At 40.3% G+C, this 19,751-nt stretch overlaps 1 protein-coding gene across 1 annotated transcript; it reads right to left on the reverse strand.

Moving 5' to 3' along the window:
* On the reverse strand, nucleotides 1–4,422 carry LOC147614422 (protein NRT1/ PTR FAMILY 8.2-like). The gene is made up of 4 exons (XM_086780960.1): nucleotides 4,119–4,422; nucleotides 3,588–3,805; nucleotides 2,917–3,464; nucleotides 1–1,145 (listed from the first exon to the last, which is right to left on the reverse strand). Exons 1-4 carry the CDS (start codon nucleotides 4,276–4,278, stop codon nucleotides 221–223), a joined length of 1,851 nt encoding a protein of 616 aa, XP_086637086.1. The 5' UTR covers nucleotides 4,279–4,422; the 3' UTR covers nucleotides 1–220.
* Between the last annotated feature and the right edge of the window lie 15,329 nt (nucleotides 4,423–19,751).

Below are 19,751 nucleotides of genomic sequence, written 5' to 3' on the forward strand. Positions count from 1 at the left end.
GAAATTTCCATTAATTTTTAAATAAGAACTTTAAAAATATGACGACAATGCCTTGGTACTCCAAGTGGAGCTGGAAAATCTATCAATGCCTTGCCCATAATCTAAGAACATATTTACAATAGGGTTGGCTAGGGAATGATGTCTTGGTACTCCAAATCTAGCTATAAAATCTATCAACGCCTTGCCCATGTAGTTGGACGAGGCATTGTTGAGTTTTGGCCTATATATTGCTTGGAGCTTTTTTCATCAAGTGATTAATCCCACTACCCAGATTCTCTTCATCATGAGCATGCTTGTCCACATATAAATTCACCTTCTCATGGAAAGGGAGGGTTTGTCTACTGAGCCACTTGGAGAAGGCCACAAAGAGGGCCAAGGTAAACAAGAGAATGCCACCTAGAAGCCAATAGAAGTAATCAAGGTGGCCTTCATTCAAGTTCTTGGGTATCCATGTAGTGGAAGTGGTGACGATTTGCACGATGAAGGAGCTGAGGTAGTTACCTAGGGCGAAGCCAGAGAGGGATATGGCTGTGGCCAGGCTTCGCATGTCTGGGGGGGAGTAAGAATAGTTGAAATCCATGTGCCCGCATGCAAAGAAAACAGTCGTCAATCCCTCGAGGATGTACTGAGGGATGAGCCAAAAAATGCTCATGGGCACCTGCTCGCTTAAAGCCTTGCCATCAGCAAACCTTGTCTCCGTCCTCTGGTGGGCGATCCTCAGCCTTTGAGATTCTACAATGGCAGCTACAAAGATCGAAGCTATGGCTATCACAATGCCTGCTCCCATCCTCTCTATTGAAGACACTTCTTTTCTGTGCTTTCTGCAGCGCAGGATCCATGGCACGATCACCCATGAGTAGAGGGGGGCACCCAGCACCACAGTTGTGAGGCTGAACAAGCCCATGGAGGAAGGTGGGAACAGGAGGGTGCCCACCACCTTGTTGTCCATGGTGGTTCCTTGCAGCACAAAGAGAGTGCCCTTCTGTGCCATCACTGAGGACACCAAGATGCCACACAGCCAGAAGGGCACCAGCCGGCATACACTCTTCACCTCTTCCACTTGTTCAACTGTGCAATGGCTGCTCCATTCTTGCCCACCTCTTACTCCCTCAATTGTCCCCGTTGCTGCTGCTTTATCCAACCACCTGCAACGCCCACAAAGCAAGAATTTAGGGCCCACATGATTCTGGGTTTCTATGCGAACTTCTACATTTTTTCTTCACTGTGTGTGTGACTCGCATTATCCAACCACTTTCAAAGACTAAACTTCAAGCTTTCATGTCTTTGTTGCTGAGTCTAGTGCTCCACAGAAAAGCCCAGCTTTCCATCTCATGCCATTTCATATGATATGCAGGACCCCATGGGCAATCACCATGCTTAGAGCAGCAACGTTATGACATATCCAAAAGGACATGGAGCTACATAAGAGCCCAGACATCATCTTCCAGCTAATTTCTATGGCATCCCTCTTGCAAGTGCCCTCTTGCAAGTCATCCCATAATAATGTGGTTTGATCATACCATATAAAGGCCCCAATACCACGAGATTTCCATGATAGATCCTTCCATAGTTGCAAGGTTTCTTGGTCTTTCTGTCTGAAGGCATTACAATATGTGGTCGGAAAGCAACCGCAATACCACTAGGGACCTCCCCTCCCCGAGTCACAAGCTCTCACCCCGCTGGGCTATGCGTCCACTGGCCCCAATACCATGAGATTTATAGACTTGGGGGATTCACCTAAAAATATGTAAGTATAGCACGTGAGTTCAAATGAAGAGGTTTTTTAATTCAAAATTTTAAGATTAATTTATAAAAATACATTTACAAAAAGGGTTTTTTAAATCAATTTTGAAAAAAAAAACCCGTAAGTCCATAAAGAGAAAAGGGTCATTTTATTCATAAAAAGTTCATAGGTGAGGGGTTTTTAAAATACTCCTTGAACTCATGTGATACATAGGGTTTCTTAGTAGTGCACCCCCAAATTTACAAATAATTAGCGAATCTTGGAGAGCTCTCTATGTATGCCCATCCACCACTGATAAAAGTGATGAGCAAAGGACAGCTTCCCATGGACGAGAAATGATGAACACCCATCCATTCTTGCCAAAGTCAAGCCTAGCATGTGATAAAAATGATGGGTAGAAGATGCAAGGCAGAGCTTGAGAAGGATGGAGGAGCAATGTTGCATGTCTGTGCTCATCAAGTACTCACCCCATGATCACACCTGACAACAAAATTAATGGGCCAGTAATGTGAACCCCTAAAGCAAAATGGAAAGCAAAGGAATGGCATAGCATTGAGGTTGGGAGTCATGACACCATGTGATATAACCATACCATCGGATGGGCAGTCATTAGCATGTGACTGAGAGCTATGCAAATCAGACATGGTTTTTTCACATGATGCATTACTTGATCAGAACAAGAAGCTAGAAAGAGAAAAGCAGCCACAATACCACTTGGGACCTCCCCTCCCCAAGTCACAAGCTCTCACCATTGGGCTATGCGCCCACTGGTCCCAATACCATGAGATTTACAGATAAAGCCTCTCGGAGAGCTGCCTGTGTATGCCCGTCCATACTCAACAACCACTAATAAAAGTGATGGGCAGAGGACATCTTGCCAATCCCAAGCCCAGAATGTGATAAAAGTGATGGGTAGAAGATGCAAGGTAGAGCTTGAGAAGGATAGAGGAGCAGTGTTGAATGTCCGTGCTCATCAAGTGCTCACCCCATGATCACACCTGACAACAAAATTAACAGGCTAGTAATGTGAACCCCAGAAGCAAAATGGAAAGCAGAGGAATGGCATAGAATTGAGGTTGGAAGTCATGACACCATGTGATATAACATGGTTTTTTCACATGATGCATTACTTGATCAAAACAAGAAGCTAGAAAGAGAAAAGCATTATTTACCTCAGGCTAGGGGTTCTTTGGATGCCAACCCTTGGTGTCTTATGTGAGGGATCAGTATCCATGGTGAGATTCTTTGGAGGGATCTTAGCTCCCCGATTGCAAGCAGCTGCCAGCACCACATGAGCAATTCTGAAGAGGGGGTTTTTCCCCGCATTGAATTGCCGAGCACTTGGCATGCCAGCCAAAAAGAAGAGAAAACCTAAAATGCCAGCCCATGCAGAGACCCAGAAGCCCACCACCCACTGCCCTTCGACATTCTGCACATAGGAAATCACGCTCGTCGATAACAGCATCCCCACATTTGCAGATGCCATGTGCAGGGTAATGAATGTCGATTTCTGCTTCGGCGAATCGAACTGGTCAGCTCCGAGGGACACTACATTGGGTGTTAACGAGCCAGTCCCCAACCCCATCATGTAAAGGGCTATGTAGAAGAGGCTGACTTGAAAAGAAGAGGGTGGGGTTGGCTCACAGTTGGGCACATGCATACAAGGATCTATAGCCTGGCGTGCTATCATGCTGCCGGATATGGCGAAGAGTATCAAGCCCTGAACAATCAAGCAAGAAAGTGAAGAGGTGAAGTGAACAAGAGAGCTAAATAGCTGCTAAACTCGAGCAAGTTAGACAGTAATAACAAAATTAAGGCTAAATGTTGTTGATAGTAGGCTGACCGCTACATAGAGGATTTGACACAAGACGGAAGTCCACAGGCGACCCAAATAGGCATCGCCAAGAGAGCCCCCAATGAAAGAGGTGATAAATGTGGTGCCAATCCAATTGGTGATGGCGTTGGCAGCTGAGGCATTGTCCTGCTGCAACACCTTTACCAAAAAGATGACCAAGTTCACCGTGCACCCGGAAATGGCCAGAGACTGGAGAGCATTTGCACCTGCAGTCGATTAACAAGGGTTTATAGTTGTCCTCGAAGGCCATCAAGAGGAAAGCTTGCCAGAAACAATCAATGGATTAACAAAGCCAACTTTTGGTCGGAAGGATGCCTGCAACAAGAATTTGTGTAGCATATTTCTAAACTAGCTACAGCAGCAGCAGAATCAATGAATTGGCAACTTGAGTGGATTAAGTATGGAGTACATGTAATGATTCAACAAGGATAATTCGCTTTTAGCCAACAATCTAGCAAGGAGTGGGCTAACAAGGAGGATTTATGGGTAAAATTAGAAAGGGTGTTTATACTTAATTACCTAGCAAGAACATGGCTGCTTTCCAGCCGCCAAGAGAGCTGCCATTGCGGGCAGGCCTCCCCCAACAGTCAAGGGTAGCCTCCTCGTGAGCCAATGCATGCTTCGGAGAGGCCTCATGAAGAAGAGGCTCATCAAGAAGGGAGCATCCAACCTCTTCCATAGCTTCAGATCTATGCTAGCGCAGCTTCCTACAATACTATAGGATCAAGACGTGAATTGCCAAGGAAGCAATTAGAATTGTGTATGAGAAACACCAAGAGCCCTAATAAACCACCAGGAGGAGGTAGATACTCCATTGTCCTTGGACCTTGAAGACACATATATACACTTTCCCAAGTTTAGCATCAGGTTGGCCACCTCTTTGTCGAGTACCAACCCCACAAGCTTTTGCATTCCTCTCCTCGGTATTATCCTTTCTTAGGTAAAGAGAGAAAATAAAAAGTATTATGTTTTTTAGGTAAAGTGAGAAAATAGAAACTAGAAGCATCATCATAAGATTAAAGAGTGAGACATCTCAACTACATTCCCCATGCCCGTTCACCACTCCTTAAAGTAGCCACCTTAGGAGTGACACCTCCTAAGGATAGTTACACTCGGTTGGCCATCTTGGCCACCTCTAAGAGGGATGAACATGCAATCTTAGGAGACATCTACATGACATCTAGGAGATCAAGATGGGTGGTCATCTTGGCCACTTGTGTGAGACACGGGCAAATCATATTAGTAACCCTATTCTTTACCCCATACTAGCCTCTTCCTTTCTAAAGATGGACATAATCATACTTTTTTGTCAACACTTTAAGGCCTTGCTAGGCCTAAACCAAAATAACAAGTTGCAAATTGCCTTTTGCAATTAGTATTCTACAGATTTAACTCCCCTTTTCCTTCTCTAACCTCTTCTATTAGTTCATCTGCTTTACCACTTCTACTCACTATTATGACCTCTGCATTTCTACCCTCCTTTTGGATACATGTCAAAATTGGGGGTATGTTGAGATATCGAGCACAACTAGTGCTACGGCGGACATTGATGACCTGCCTAGGTGATAGCTTCCGCATCTACATACTGGCATGGTTGGTGAGATTATGGGAGATATGCGGCTAGTGGGATGACAGGCTGTGTGACAGCCATTTTGGATTACTAGAGACTGGCATAGTTATAGCGCTAGCTTATTTAGTCGGGTTCACATTATAGATTGACCCTTGTATGTTATAGTAGTTGAGTACTAACCCATATAGTGTGTACTCTTATCTTTATGTTATGTTGGTTGAGTAGAGAAGAGGAAGATAGAAGAAAATTCAGCTATCCATCTCTCTCTTGTTTCTTGCTCTCTCTTGTGTGTGTGTTTGCTTGCTAGGGTTTACTCTCTCTTGTGTGCGTGTGTGTTTGCTTGCTAGGGTTTGAAGTTCTCCCTCTCCCCCACATTCTCTTTTTGGTATCAGAGCGCCTGGTTCATGTGAGAACTAAGGAGGCAAGAAAGAGGCAAGAACAAGCAAGGAAGGAAGCCGTACTATACGAGTAGGAGCACCATCATCTCTTTCCCCTTCTTGGTTTAGGTACAACACCCCTTCACCGATTGAGAAGCTATCTTTGCGGGAGCGGAGCTACAAGAAGGCAGGTATACTGTTCTATCTTGGATAAAGATTTTCAGCCAAATTCGCATTTTGGGCACGTTACGAGCCCCGTTTCATCACTGTAGGGTATTTTTGATAGTTTTCTGGAAGTTCTAGTGGAGAACTGTTTCTGCTCGAAATCTGGTTATTGCAGTGCAGCAATGCATTTTGGAAGTGTAGACAGGGTTTGCATATGTATTGTTGATATTGGGTGTATGTACATGTACTCTGGTCACATTTGGTGACATAGAGGCTGTGTTGAAGTACCGCTATGCTGCAGCAGTTTACAGGAGATACTGCTATATTACAAGTTGCATACAAAAGTTGTCTATTTCATTAGGAATTTTTTGAGGTCATTTTTGGGCCTTGTAAGGAAGTTTGACCGGAATATTCCCTCCAAAAAGGGGCACCGGATAAAATTTTTACAAACGAACTCCAAATTTGTCGGACCTCACATATTTAGATTCTACTCTTCAAAAGCTATCCATTGATATATAACACGATAGGGTTCGGAGAAGGGACAAGATAGATACCTAGAAGATTCCTTTTTGCCTGGGGAAGATTCACGTAACAGGGACAAGATAGATACCTAGAAGATTCCTTTTTGCCTGGGGAAGATTCACTAGAAGATTCCTTTTTGCCTGGGGAAGATTCACGTAACAGGGACAAGATAGATACCTAGAAGATTCCTTTTTGCCTGGGAAAGATTCACGTAACAGGGACAAGATAGATACCTAGAAGATTCCTTTTTGCCTGGGGAAGATTCACGTAACAGGGACAAGATAGATACCTAGAAGATTCCTTTTTGCCTGGGGAAGATTCACGTAACGTGAATCTTCTCCAGGCAAAAAGGAATCTTCTAGGTATGAAGATTCCTTTTTGCCTGGGGAAGATTCACGTTACGTGAATCTTCCCCAGGCAAAAAGGAATCTTCTAGGTATCTATCTTGTCCCTGTTACGTGCCTAGAAGATTCCTTTTTGCCTGGGGAAGATTCACGTTACGTGAATCTTCCCCAGGCAAAAAGGAATCTTCTAGGTATCTATCTTGTCCCTGTTACGTGAATCTTCCCCAGGCAAAAAGGAATCTTCTAGGTATCTATCTTGTCCCTTCTCCGAACCCTATCGTGTTATATATCAATGGATAGCTTTTGAAGAGTAGAATCTAAATATGTGAGGTCCGACAATTTTGGAGTTCGTTTGTAAAAATTTTATCCGGTGCCCCTTTTTGGAGGGAATATTCCGGTCAAACTTCCTTACAAGGCCCAAAAATGACCTTAAAAAATTCCTACTAATGCATTGATTGCTGCAGAAAAACATGTCTGACGGAATTAATCAGATTGTTAGTGAGAAGCTGAATAAGAATAACTTCCATGCCTGGAAGTTCAGAATAACCAGTTTCCTAATGGGTAAAGGATTTTGGGATTATGTTGAAGGAGACAATGAGGAGTCTCCAGAGTTATCTGAGGAGAATGCCACTCCTGCAGATATAAAGGCATTCAAGGATTAGAATCAGGGTGCAAGAAAAGTCATGTACTGGCTTTCAATTAGTGTCACAGATACTATGGCAAGACACATACAGGATGCAAACACTCTAGCAGTTGCATGGCAGAATCTGGTTCAGATGTTCCAGACTAACACAAAGGCAAGGAAGTTGCAGTTAAAGCAAGAGTTGCATATTGTGGAAAAGAAAGGTATGTCCATCAATGAATATGCCTTAAAGATTAAGGAAATTGTTGAATCCCTTGGGTCTATCAATGTATTAGTGGGGAGGAGGATGATTTGGTGAGTGTCTGTCTGAATGGGCTTGGCAAAGAGTACAAGCCATTCAAGACCTCCATTGCAGTTAGGGAGAATATTCCCAACTTTCGGGACTTGATATCTATGCTGATCATAGAAGAAAAGGCTTTAGGTAAGGATTCTTCTTCACAAAGCAAGAACACATCGAAACATGCCTTCTACTCTAATTCAGGTAGAGGCACAGGTAGAGGCCGTGGTCGAGACCAAGGTGGTGGCCGACAAGGAAATTAGAATTCTGGACAACAACAGTCCAATGATTCACATCAGCAATCATACACAAGTGGAAGAGGCGAGTCTAGAGGTAGGGAGAGCCAAAGAGGCCGAGGTGGTTGGCAAAGAAATCAAAACACAAATAGCATAGAGTACTATTATTGTGGCAAACCAAGACACATGGCAAAGGACTGCTACAAAAAGCAGAATGACATTACAAATGGGAAGTTACAGAGCAAGGAAACTATGCATCATCTAGCAAACATGGAGGTGATGATAGAAGAGCAGTTGTTTGTGATGCAGCACAAGCTTAGTTCCATAAACAGGGGATGTGTCAAGATCTCTAGATGTATGGTATGTGGATTCTGGCGCCTCTAACCACATGACCAGTCATGCTAAGTGGTTTAGAGATATACAAAAAATGGAAAAACTAGGTGATGTAGAAACAGGTGATGATACTGCACATCCGATTGGGCATGTTGGTAAAGTGCCATTGTCTATGCAGGATGACAAAATGAAGTACTTGGCTGATGTACTTCATGTTTCGAATATTACAAATAACTTGGTTTCTGTTGGATAGATGGTTGAGTAGGGTTTGCAAGTGAGGTTTAATCCTCAGGATGTTTTATGGAAGACTTCAAAAATAGGTGTCACTTAGTTTGCAAAGGGTAACATAAATAGCAGGATGTTTACTTTGGATGTGAACATGCCTGAGATAAAGGCAGCCATGTTTGCGCATGGAACAGGTGTCATTGCAGATATTGACATATGACACAAGCGCATTGGTCATGTGAATGTACATCGACTGAAGTCTATGCAGGCCCAAAATATTGTTGCAGGTTTGCAAAAGTTTGAGGTTAACGGTATGCATAAGGTATGTGAAGCATGCCAACTTGGTAAGCAGGCCAAACATGCTTTCCCACATGAAAAGCATGTCAGTGCAACGCCATTGGATGTCATACATTCAGATGTATGGGGACCGACTAAGACTGCAACAATTGCAGGTTGCAAGTACTATGCTCAAAAGGTTTAGGAGCTTACTTGGAGTGCAGTGTGTGGAGTTGAGATCGAGGGGGAGTGTTGAGATATCAAGCTCAACTAGTGCTATGCGACGGACATTGATGACCCGCCTGGGTGATAGCTTTCGCATCTACACCATTGGTATGGTTGGTGAGATTATGGGTGATATGCGGCCAATGGGATGACAGGCTGTGTGACAGCAATTTTGGATTACTAGAGATTGGCATAGTTATAGTACCAGCTCATTTAGTCGGGTTCACATTATGTTGTAGTAGTTGAGTACTAACCCATATAGTGTGTACTCTTATCCCCTCTCTCTCTCTCTCTCTCTCGCTCCGTGATCTCTCTCCATAGTCACATCCCTCTCTCTCTCTCTCTCTCTCTCTCTCTCCGTGATCTCTCTCCATAGTCACATCCCTTGTTCCACCTAAAATAAAGCAAGCCTCTTGTAACACATTTACTTGTTTACAAAGTTCTCCAAGTGGTGCTCTCCTCTCACCATATGATGCTATAATCACACCACATTTCTCTTCCTAACGATTCTCTTTCTCTAATAATTATATGATTCTCAATCTTTGATTTTAGGCATGCTAACAATGCCCATTTCTCATGTGACTTTAAGAAAAAAAGGAAGACATATTGTTTCTCTTTGTTCAAAGTAAAAGATTTTCTTTCTCTATAACTTTGTTAAGTGCTTTCGATCATTGTACTTTGAGCCAGTTTTAGTTAATTCGCCTCCTTTCAAGACTTCACGTATCTCTTCTTTTGAGCATACTCCATTCTCCACTTACCCCACTTTCATACACAAACTTTTTGTGAATATTATATTAGTGTGATTTTTTCACATTATTAGTGTTGCATGTAGTGATGTACATAGTATTGCATGTAGGGTGAAATGAGCATTATGTGCCCTCCAAAAGAATGGCTTTAAAATTGAGAGTGGTCTTAAACATATTCTACTTTTTGGATTTTCTGGAAACTTCAACAAATATGGTACACATGTCATGTAGCATGATTTTACATGAAGACAATTTACAAGACTAGGCTAGGCAAGGCAAGGTGCATATTTTTATTTGTAGATTTGCACCTTGTCATGGACCCTATTACACATGATTCTTATGGCTCGATACATTCTTAGTGTTTAAAAAGTTCACACATTCCATCATGCATCCTCTTCCTTCCAAACAAAGGGTTTTCAAAGCAAGGCATAAAATATGTTGTTTGTCTTGTTGAAATCTATGTAGCATCGACTAGCTAGTAATTAATTCAAACATTAAGAATTAAATTTTCATAAATCTAGCGTATACTTAAAGGAAAAGTCTGAAAGTTAATTTAAGATGAAACACCCCACTTGCTTTGAGTAGCTATGTGTGATTCGTAATCCATTAATAGATGACACACCAATATGTTGAGACTAAATGAAGTTTATAATTAATGATTTTATGTCTATAATCATTATCAATGATGGCTTGTATCATTCAATCCATGTCTCAATTAAAAACAACAAATGGCCATCGAGATCTTAACATAGTTCAAAATTCAAATGAATTGTATTCATCTTAATTTTTGAAATAAAAGATCTTTAATAGTGAGCACTTCATACATGGGTGGGAATTAAGAAATAAGCCTCCTTGAAAAAAACTTAATTTTGTTTTGATGCTCACTATTAATCTTTTGATAAATTAAGTTATGATACACAGAATTACAATAGCCAAAAATGATATTTAAAAAAATTCATATAAATTTAACAATAGGTTGGGATTGTAATGGGCATCAAAACTAAGGAAAAAGGCACTATGTTTGAATGCTCTAAGTATTTATATGAGATTTTGTTGATAGAATCATTGTTTCATAAAATTGTATACTTGTGATCTTGTAGTAGAATTAAGTTTTCATATTTATAATTGCCAAGATAGTTGATCATGAGGGGGTAGCCATTCCATTATAACACTAAATAGCTTAGTTTCTCGATTATTAAAATTAAAAGAAAAATATGTAGTAACACATTTATAAGAGTATGTTTGATTAAAGTATGCAAGTAACCATGTAAATGTAAAAACTAAAAGGTTATACGTAGTTAGATATACATAATAAACATTTTAGAACTTGCCTTGGATTTCCAAGGTGAGCTTTCCTTTTGATGCACATGTGCATGCATGACACACACACACAAATAAACATAATGTTTTCTTGAGAGCAATAAATGTTCTTGCCTTCTCTCACAATTCATTACAAATTAATCCATGTAGCTGTTCTAATTAATATTTTAAAAAACTTAATTAATATAGCTAATTTTTAATAATTTAATCAATGTAGATGTACTAAGATTTTGAACAACTTTATCAATGTAGTTGTTCCTTAATTTGTACTTATTAGATCTTGTTTCTTTTCTTTTTAAACTTTTCCAAAAGCTTCAGCTTTATCCCAAAGAAAATACACCCACATCTTCCTACTAAAGTCATCAACGATCAGAAGTAGGAAGAACCACTCAATGCAATGGTTGGCAATGGGCATTTTACCACAAAGATCTGCATGGATAAGCTCTAGAGGAGACTTTGTATGATCTTGCTTACTTGTAGAAATGTATGCCAATGCTACTTGCATATCATACAAGTTTTACACACATATCTCGCATCTCTGGAAATACTTATAGATGTGCCATAATCCCAAACCTTTGCATCTCATTTTTTGAATATAAAACTCAAGTGCCCAAATCTCTCATGCCATAGCTTGATTGTCCCGACATCCTAGACCTTTGCATCTCTTTTAAGACTACAAAGCTCAGGCACCCAAATCTTTTATGCCATAGCCTGCTTGTCCCACTACATCGACTCGAGCTATCGACTTGGGTTGTAAAAGCTAATAGCGCATACAAGTTATTGTGCCAGATTTCTTTCTTAAAAACATTGTGGTAACTAGCGCTTGTGATGTGGCTACACTAGCCTTATCAAAGAGAACCTTCAAGTCATAGCCAACTATGGCCATGATTACAAACAACAGATTCCTCTTTATGTATGGCAAATAAAGTACATCAGATAACTTCTTAGTATCACCATTGCTAGGAACAAAAGAAATGGTACTTGAACTTATGGCTGGGCATTTGGTATTATTCTTGACTGCTACTAGGATGGACTCCTCCACATGATTGACGGAGGTATACCATCCCTTTTGACAAGTCATATGTCAGGATGCTCCACTGTGTTGATGATCCTTGAGCCATTGGATGCTAAGGAATGTTTAGCCTTTGTACAAATTCCTTCTATTACCTCAAACAACTCTAATTCTTCTTCAACATTGTTCTCAAACTCCTTTCAAGGCTTCAAAGTGCCATTCTTCCCATTTCCTTCTTTTAGTCTACATGATTTGACCAGATGACCATGCTTGTCATAATTTTACCTTAGATTTCTTCTTCTTTTCAAAAGAATTGGGATTATCAGAGCCCTTCTTCTGGCCTTTCTTTATATTTGTGGAGAATGCAACATCACTACCATCTCTAGCTTTGAAACACATCTCCTCCTCCACCAACATTGTACTGAACTCCTCAAAAGTAAGAGGAAGGTTACACACTTTTTTTTTCAATGTGATGAGGTCACCAAACTATCATATTACTTCGGGGGTAAAACTATGCACCTGTGTACTAGTTCCTCAATGGTTTTAGTGATCCTCCCCACCGTTGCCAATATGATTTTATAGATTTTGTATCTATGATATGAATTGGTCTTCTAATGCTTCTCCATAAAATTGCATTTTTGTTACAAGTTGATTCTCAAGGTTATCTAATTCCTCCTCTCATATTGGCATTCTTTAGAACTTTCCATGCTTCAGAAGCTATGGTAATATGTTGAAATTAGGGTCATCACTGAATCAACAACATTGGTGATGATGGCATACTGAGCGTATCTGTATTCCTTCGCCTCCATGCCAAAGCGAAAGAAGAAGAATCTAGCGATATGGTATATAGTGGATCTACTGGATCCGAATTAGGATTTGTCTTTGCATCACCCCTATTACAATTTCCCATAACTCATATGAGTCAAGAATAGACCTAATCTTCAAAGGGTGTTATTTGTTTCATCCAACTTTCCATCACCAAAAGGTGGAGGTTGGGGCATCTCTCCAAATCTACCTTTAATATTAAATTGCCAAAACAAGATTTGCGTAGAGCAGCTTGATACCATGCGAGAGTATACAACAACGGAAGTAGGATCACATAATAAAAGCATTCAATTGTAGATAGAAGTGGAGAGTAAATTTATAAGTTCATTTTTTACAATATAGGAACATAGTAAAGAAAATGACTAAGGTCATTAGATATGGAGAGGGAGGGACCTTTTACAGCAAGTTTGAGCTCCTTGCAAGGCAAGCAAACTTCTTCACACAAGAGTACAGAAGACATAAGAGAGAAATGGACGGCTGAATTTTGTTCTTTGTTCTTTCTGCTCTATAACCATAACATAAAGATAAGAGTACATACTGTAAGGAAAGGTACTCTACTACTAAAGCATAAAAGGTCCATACTAGTGTGAACTGGACTATATGAGTTGCCAAAATTTTCTTCTTAGTTCTCTATAGCTAAAACATAAAGATAAGAGTACATACTATAAGGAAAAGTACTCTACTACTAAAACATAAAAGGTTTATAGTGTGAACTAGACTATATGAGTTGGCACTATAACTTTGCCATAACTCTAGTAACTAAAGTTGTTGTCATATAGATGGCTTGTAAATCAACCATAATCTCACAAACTATACTAGTGGCATAAGTATATAAGTGCCATCTTTGCATGTCATCCACACTAGTTTGCTCCATATCATAGCAGTATGTAGACATATCTATGTTTGTTCACACATGTCCCATGCACACACCTCCAAACACATGTACCTTCATCCGATCAACACTAGTCTATGAACATATGGCCATTCACACACTTACAAATGCATGTACCTTCATCCGACCAATACCAGTTTGTGAACACACATTCCCAAACTTACCATTCATGTTTTTACGTCCTGCAAACTTATGTTCCTAGATGTAATAGAGACTCTAAGTAATTAATTGGGTATTACCCAAATTCTTGTAATGACCAAAGAGCCCCAACCAAATCGGCCTCTAGCCATAAGAATACTTTCACGTACACATGGTCCAAGAGATTAGTAAAAAAATGCCACCCTTGGAGGAGGAAAGTACTTTGAATGACCTAAAGTCTAGATCACCCTCCACCAAGGAGGAGTCAGTGCACCAAGACAGAACTAGGGAGACTTATAGGAGCCACAATACCCTTAATATAATAGAAGATTAAATGAGTGATGGTGAGGATATTAGGTTAGGAGAAGCTTATGACTAGAGACAAAGTGTAAGTGGGTAAGGAGCCTTTAGAGGCCTACATACTAGAGTCTTGATGATTTCATGAGTTTCCTTAGAAATCTAACAACCCTTGCTAGTAAGTCTTGACCCTCTACTTGTAGGAATTGAGGAGATGGATTAAAAAGAAGCAATAGAAAAACCCATATCCCTAGAAGTAAACCACAATGCATCAGGATTAGGGGGTGGGAGTGAAAACCCTTTCAGGGGAGGAAACCTTCCTTCTCAAAACCACAATCGACTTAGCTACTATTGCTACATCATCATGTGAAGCCTTTGTCTTAATTAGCTCTTGGAAGCCCTAGCCCTAGTATTGTCAACCATAAACCTAGGAGGCCTTGGGGTAAGAACCCCTAAAATATTTGGGTCGAGAGGAGCTAGAGGAAGTGTAGAAGCCCCATGATTCACCTTCGCACTCTTTGACGCAAGTATCTCTAGCCTGAAGAAACACATGTCCTTTGAACCATGTTGTCAAAGTGTATTAATAAAGCAAATCAACTTTGATAACTGTTAGTCCCATTTTAGATTAACAAAGATTCTCCTCCAATTTAAGACATTAATAAGTGTCATGAAAAGGCCTTAGTTAGTAAGTTTTGGGTGCCCAAGTGTGAATAAGGCAATTCTCATAATGAAATGACACAATTACCCTTTGTGCCATGGGAACTCTTGTACTTGAGAGAGAGAGAGAGAGAGAGAGAGAGAGAGAGAGAGAGTTCTCTAGTACATGTTCCTCTTTTATGCATGCATGTGTGTGAGAGAGTGAAAGGTTGGTTCCCTTGCATTCGTGGTGTCAGCGACTTTGCAGTGACAGCGTGGAGGTGGTGTTTATCAGAGGAGTGGAGCTTCCAAAGTGATCTTGGGGAGCCTCAAGGGACACAAGCTCAAAGCATTGGTAAGTACCCAATGACTGTTGTGTCTATTGCTTCTCCCATTGACGGTTGTGTGGAGTTCCTTTTTCTTGGGAGGTAAGGTAGCCCATAACATTTTTTCCACACCTGTTGGGGAAAAAACTTTGTTTCTTCCACCCTCTTAGAGCTTCAGCTCCCACAATGCAAGATTCATCATTGCCTTTGCATTTAGAATGTGCAATGCAAAGAAACTGTGTAGATAAGATTTGAATGGTAGAGAAGAAATCGATAAAAATCATGTGTTGAATGAGTGGGTGAGTACTTGGAAGGGCTGAGAGGGAAGCTACATTAGTTGTTCCTTTTAAAGCACGAAAGATGACGCACAATCTGCAGGGCATGGCCCATCAACTAGCGCTAGACAAGGTCGAAGACCAAAATTACCAACCCAACCTTCTGGCTTTAGGCTTACTCTAACACATTGAGGATACGGTGGGACAACTCCCATCGTTAGGATGGATAAGGAAAGTGTGGCTAGGATAGGACAAGTCTTTTTCCCCACATTGGAGGAAATAAAAATAGACTTGAAGAGGGTTGAGGCAGAACAACAGTTGCAATTATTGAGCTTAAGGAAACAAGAGCTCCATACTTGAAGAACAAGGGCAAAATAGAGGGAAATGGAGAATGTAAATCCGTTTCAATCACATGGCAAAGAACCAAAAACATCTAGAAATGCCACTGATAGCATGTGGATGGGCATGACAGAAGGAGTAATACCGACTCTAGGGCCCATCAATGAGGAATCAAGGCTGGATGAAGGCTTAGAGGCATGAGGAGGAAAATTTAATGGGGTACCTGCTGTTAATATAATTCTAGGATTAACAAGAGCTACCTCATTATCTTACATCAAGTAGTCATGATAGATACACCAAAGGGTCATACATTCAAGATATGAAGAAATAGTGTCCAAAGCTACAACTTGGACAGGTGCCCGTAATGGTTTAATGGAGTATTTACGGCGATTCCCACTTCAAGAGCATGTGGTAGCAAGTTAATGAAGTCCTAAGTGATGTACTTCATGGATATATTATGAGAGTAGTCATTGTAATAGCATTAGGCCTCTTATGAACCTAAAGTGCTCGGCCGACCACAATTTACGTGAGTGTGAACACTTATGGCCATGTATATAAGTGAATTTCTCTCATAATACAATATACTCTCCCATTGTGCAATTGAGTCTTGCTCTTGCTAATTCTCTTGCTAATCTCTCTCCCTAATGCATACTAGTGAGTGTGTGTGAGTGAAATGAGGTGAGAGGAGAGACGAGAACCCGTAGTGTAACGCAGCGGTGTGACAATGCTCGCGAGAGACATGGTGAAATTTCTTCTCAAGGAGTTGTAGAGCTTGGAGACCTCAAGGGTTACGAGCTCGGCCATTCGAAAGATCATCACAACAGTTGCGGTTCACCAGGTAATCTCGTTTTGGATGTGTTTTAAGGAGGGTTAGGGTGAGCCATAACATTTTTGGCACCGGCTGAGGAGCCATCCCTTGGCTTTTTCTATCGTTTTGCCTCTAATCTACGCATAACCTATTCTCCATTACCTTGATTAATGGTTCCCCACATGAAAAAGATGTCGATTTGATGGTGATTTGTGTGAGATTTGGTGTAGAATAGCTCTCTTTTTTGTTTTTGAAAAGAATGCTTTTGCTTAATTTTTAGATTAATTTGTTGTTTTTTTGTTGTTTTGGTGGTTTTTCATGTTCTTAGAGCTTGCACATAGTTTGTATTAGGCTTAGTTTTCATCCATTGCATCAAACAATGAAATAGAATGTAATTTTTAGTGAATGTTAGCTCTCTTTAGTGTTAAACATAGAACTAATATTATTAATTCTAGTTTAATTGTGTGTTTGTTGTTGAAATTGTCTGAATTAGAGTGTTAGCAAGCATTAGGAGTAGCTTAATCTTTTTAAAAAAAAATAAAACAATAAAAAAAATCCTTGAATTTGACTAATTTCTCTTAATGGACTGGTTTTTGTCATTAAGGGTGATTAATCTTGTTCAAGAGGCTAAAAATGTTAATTGGGGTCTAAATTGATTATATGAGTAGTCAAAATTGGGGTTTTTGAGTGTTTTGAGAGCATCTAGATGTATCAAAAGACCTAATAACTTTAATTTTTTCATCAATTTGAGAAATTTGGCTCTCTTTGATTAATTTTACCTTAAAAGAGGAGTCTATAATTAAGAGTAATTAATCCCCTATTTTAGATTAATTTACACTATTGTTGATGCACAAAGATTAGCATTCCCTTGCTCTATCCAATGATGTGCTCAATTGTGTGAATTAATTAAGGATTAGTTAATTAGAGTCCTTGATTAGTGTAAAAGAGGAAAAGATTAGTGAAAGGATTAATCTTGGATTAATTCTTAACACTTTTTTACATAACTCATTAAGGCTAAAAACTTCCGGCAGTGAAAGGCAAATCCGACGAAAAATTTCGGCCGTGAAAGGCAGCTCCAAGTGAAAAATTCCGGCCATGAAAGGCAATTCCAACGAAAATTTCCGGCCGTGAAAGGCAATTTCCACATGAAAAGGGGTCTATCGCCCCCCCAAAAAAAAGAGACTCTAAAAACCACCCCTTTTTGGAGACCCGTATCTCCTAAACCGTATATCCGATGAAGGCACTCTAGGGCTCATCAGAAAGTTGACATTGAGCTCTTTGACTTTGGATGTGGTCTTTCAAAGTCAAAATCAACCATTTTGGCCTCCAACTAGTAGCTTGAAAATTCAACCCAGAAATCGAGGCAAAAAATAGTCAAACCACAAAATCGTAAAAATTAGTGCGAAAACGATGACGAGTCATATTTGGGCTACTTTTTGAGGGTCTAAACGACAAAATCACGGACGACTCAAGCAAACAAAGTTGTAGTACTCAAAAATACTACAACTCCCTCATATAGAGTTTTTCAAAATTCCTTTTGGAATACCCTGAAAAACATGCTGCAAAACAGGGAAAAAATTCTCAAGACAATTTTTCGTATTGAGACAGTGGTGGAAAATAGGTTTTAGGACATTCTCTTCCATTTGGGAAGTACCTAGCATACGTTTTTTCCAAAAAAAAATCTCAGATTGTTCACGTACGTATAGCGCCTAATCTAATTAGGACAAACAGACACCCATTTGATCCAACGAAGAGTACGCCAAGTCTCTTGAGGCTGTAAATGTGGGAAAGTATAAAAAGCAAAAGAAAACAAAACAAAACAAAAACTGTAATTGCTCATTAAGGAGCATTTAAGCACTCCGACGCCCACGATAGAGGGAGTGCCAGCAGGGATCACACAAGGACTAAACCCAATGGCTGTCATCTTCGAGCCATTGAGAATTATGCCACCAATTCATCTCCCCATGCCATTGGCCATGCCTATAACAAGCATGTCATCAGGTTTTACACCCCCTATGACTTCGATTCCACTGGGCTTTGGTCCCTTGCCTAACATTCCTGCAAATCCTATAAGTACCAACCCTTCCTAGATGCCCACACCTTGGACATGCTCACTAGTCTAGAAAGGGGGGTGGCCCAAGGACTCACTAAGTCTCTTCCAACAAGATCACTCACATAAATACGGCCTCAGTGATTCATACAGAAATACGGCCGTACAAATTTCCAAAACTATGGGCAAATATGATGGAACAACAGACCCTGTTCAATTCATTCAAATGTTTGAATAGAGATGTGAAGCCTTTGGAAATCCCAATTGCCCCACTAAGGTACATGCGTTGAAATTATGCTTAGAGGAAAAAGCTAGTCGATGGCTCATCACATTGATGGTGGCTGGCGATCAAGACCAACTTCAAAACCTTGAAATCAACCTTTATACATGGCTTTTTCGGACAAGGTGATCGATGGAGTGCAATAAGAGAACTCTATTCAATTGAGCGTCAACCAAATGAATCCATTAGAGATTTTATCCTTAGGATAAATCTCTTGGACTCACGTTGTGAGCCATGGGAAAAATTAAACGATGTTCAATTGAGGAGATGTTTCATGATGGGCTTGAAGAATAACAGCTTACACAACTTGATCATTGTATCCAATCCGAAAACATTCGATCAATGTTGTAAAGAAGTAATAGGTTTAGATGACAACATGCTAGAAGATAAGCATGCTATGAGGTGTTCCTCTAAACCATGTGAAGCAATGGCAAAAGAAAGATCAATCTCGGAATTGACATTCCCTGAATTTTATGCATCCTTGCTTAAAACCTTACAACAAACATCTCTAAGAGAGGATGAAAACCTTCAAAACCAGACATCCTTAATGCCTCTAAAAGTGAGGGGCGAAATGCCTTGTGTTGAGTGCAATCACTATGACCATCCCAATCCTCATTATGCATACAAGGTGTCCCTCTATACTACATATATTGTAAAACCTTTGATCATGATACTAAAAAGTGTCCCTATTCATCCACAATGGACTCAAAACCTCCATCTCTCGTGCACCAAACAGAAGTAGTCCAAAGGGTAGAAACTGCTAAAGGAAGTAGTTAATTGGACACTTCAGTGTTTCTATTGTCGTGGACCTCACAAGGTGATAGACTGCACAGTTTGGAACTTCCATGCCCATAGTCACTAACACCTTGCGACCAATGTGTAAACGATGTGGCACTGATCACATGTTCCAAGATTGCCCAAGACGAGTTGCTTCAATGTAACTTGTCTCACAAAATACAACTCTTAACATCTTAAGTGTACAAAACGGGCAATTGTCCATGGTACCCTTGAATGT

Source organism: Cibotium barometz, chromosome 42, assembly GCF_041138505.1.
Source record: "Cibotium barometz isolate CiBa-2024 chromosome 42, ASM4113850v1, whole genome shotgun sequence".
Taxonomy (NCBI): Eukaryota; Viridiplantae; Streptophyta; class Polypodiopsida; order Cyatheales; family Cibotiaceae; genus Cibotium; species Cibotium barometz.

What these genes read in the sequence shown, in the direction of transcription:
- LOC147614422 (XM_086780960.1), bottom strand. Translation starts at nt 4,278, where the DNA reads ATGGAAGAGGTTGGATGCTCCCTTCTTGATGAGCCTCTTCTTCATGAG. An exon ending in GTCAAATCCTCTATGTAGCG is followed by an intron (nt 3,465 to 3,587) that starts GTCAGCCTACTA and finishes TTGATTGTTCAG; the next exon opens with GGCTTGATACTCTTCGCCAT. An exon ending in CAAAGAACCCCTAGCCTGAG is followed by an intron (nt 1,146 to 2,916) that starts GTAAATAATGCT and finishes TGGGCGTTGCAG; the next exon opens with GTGGTTGGATAAAGCAGCAG.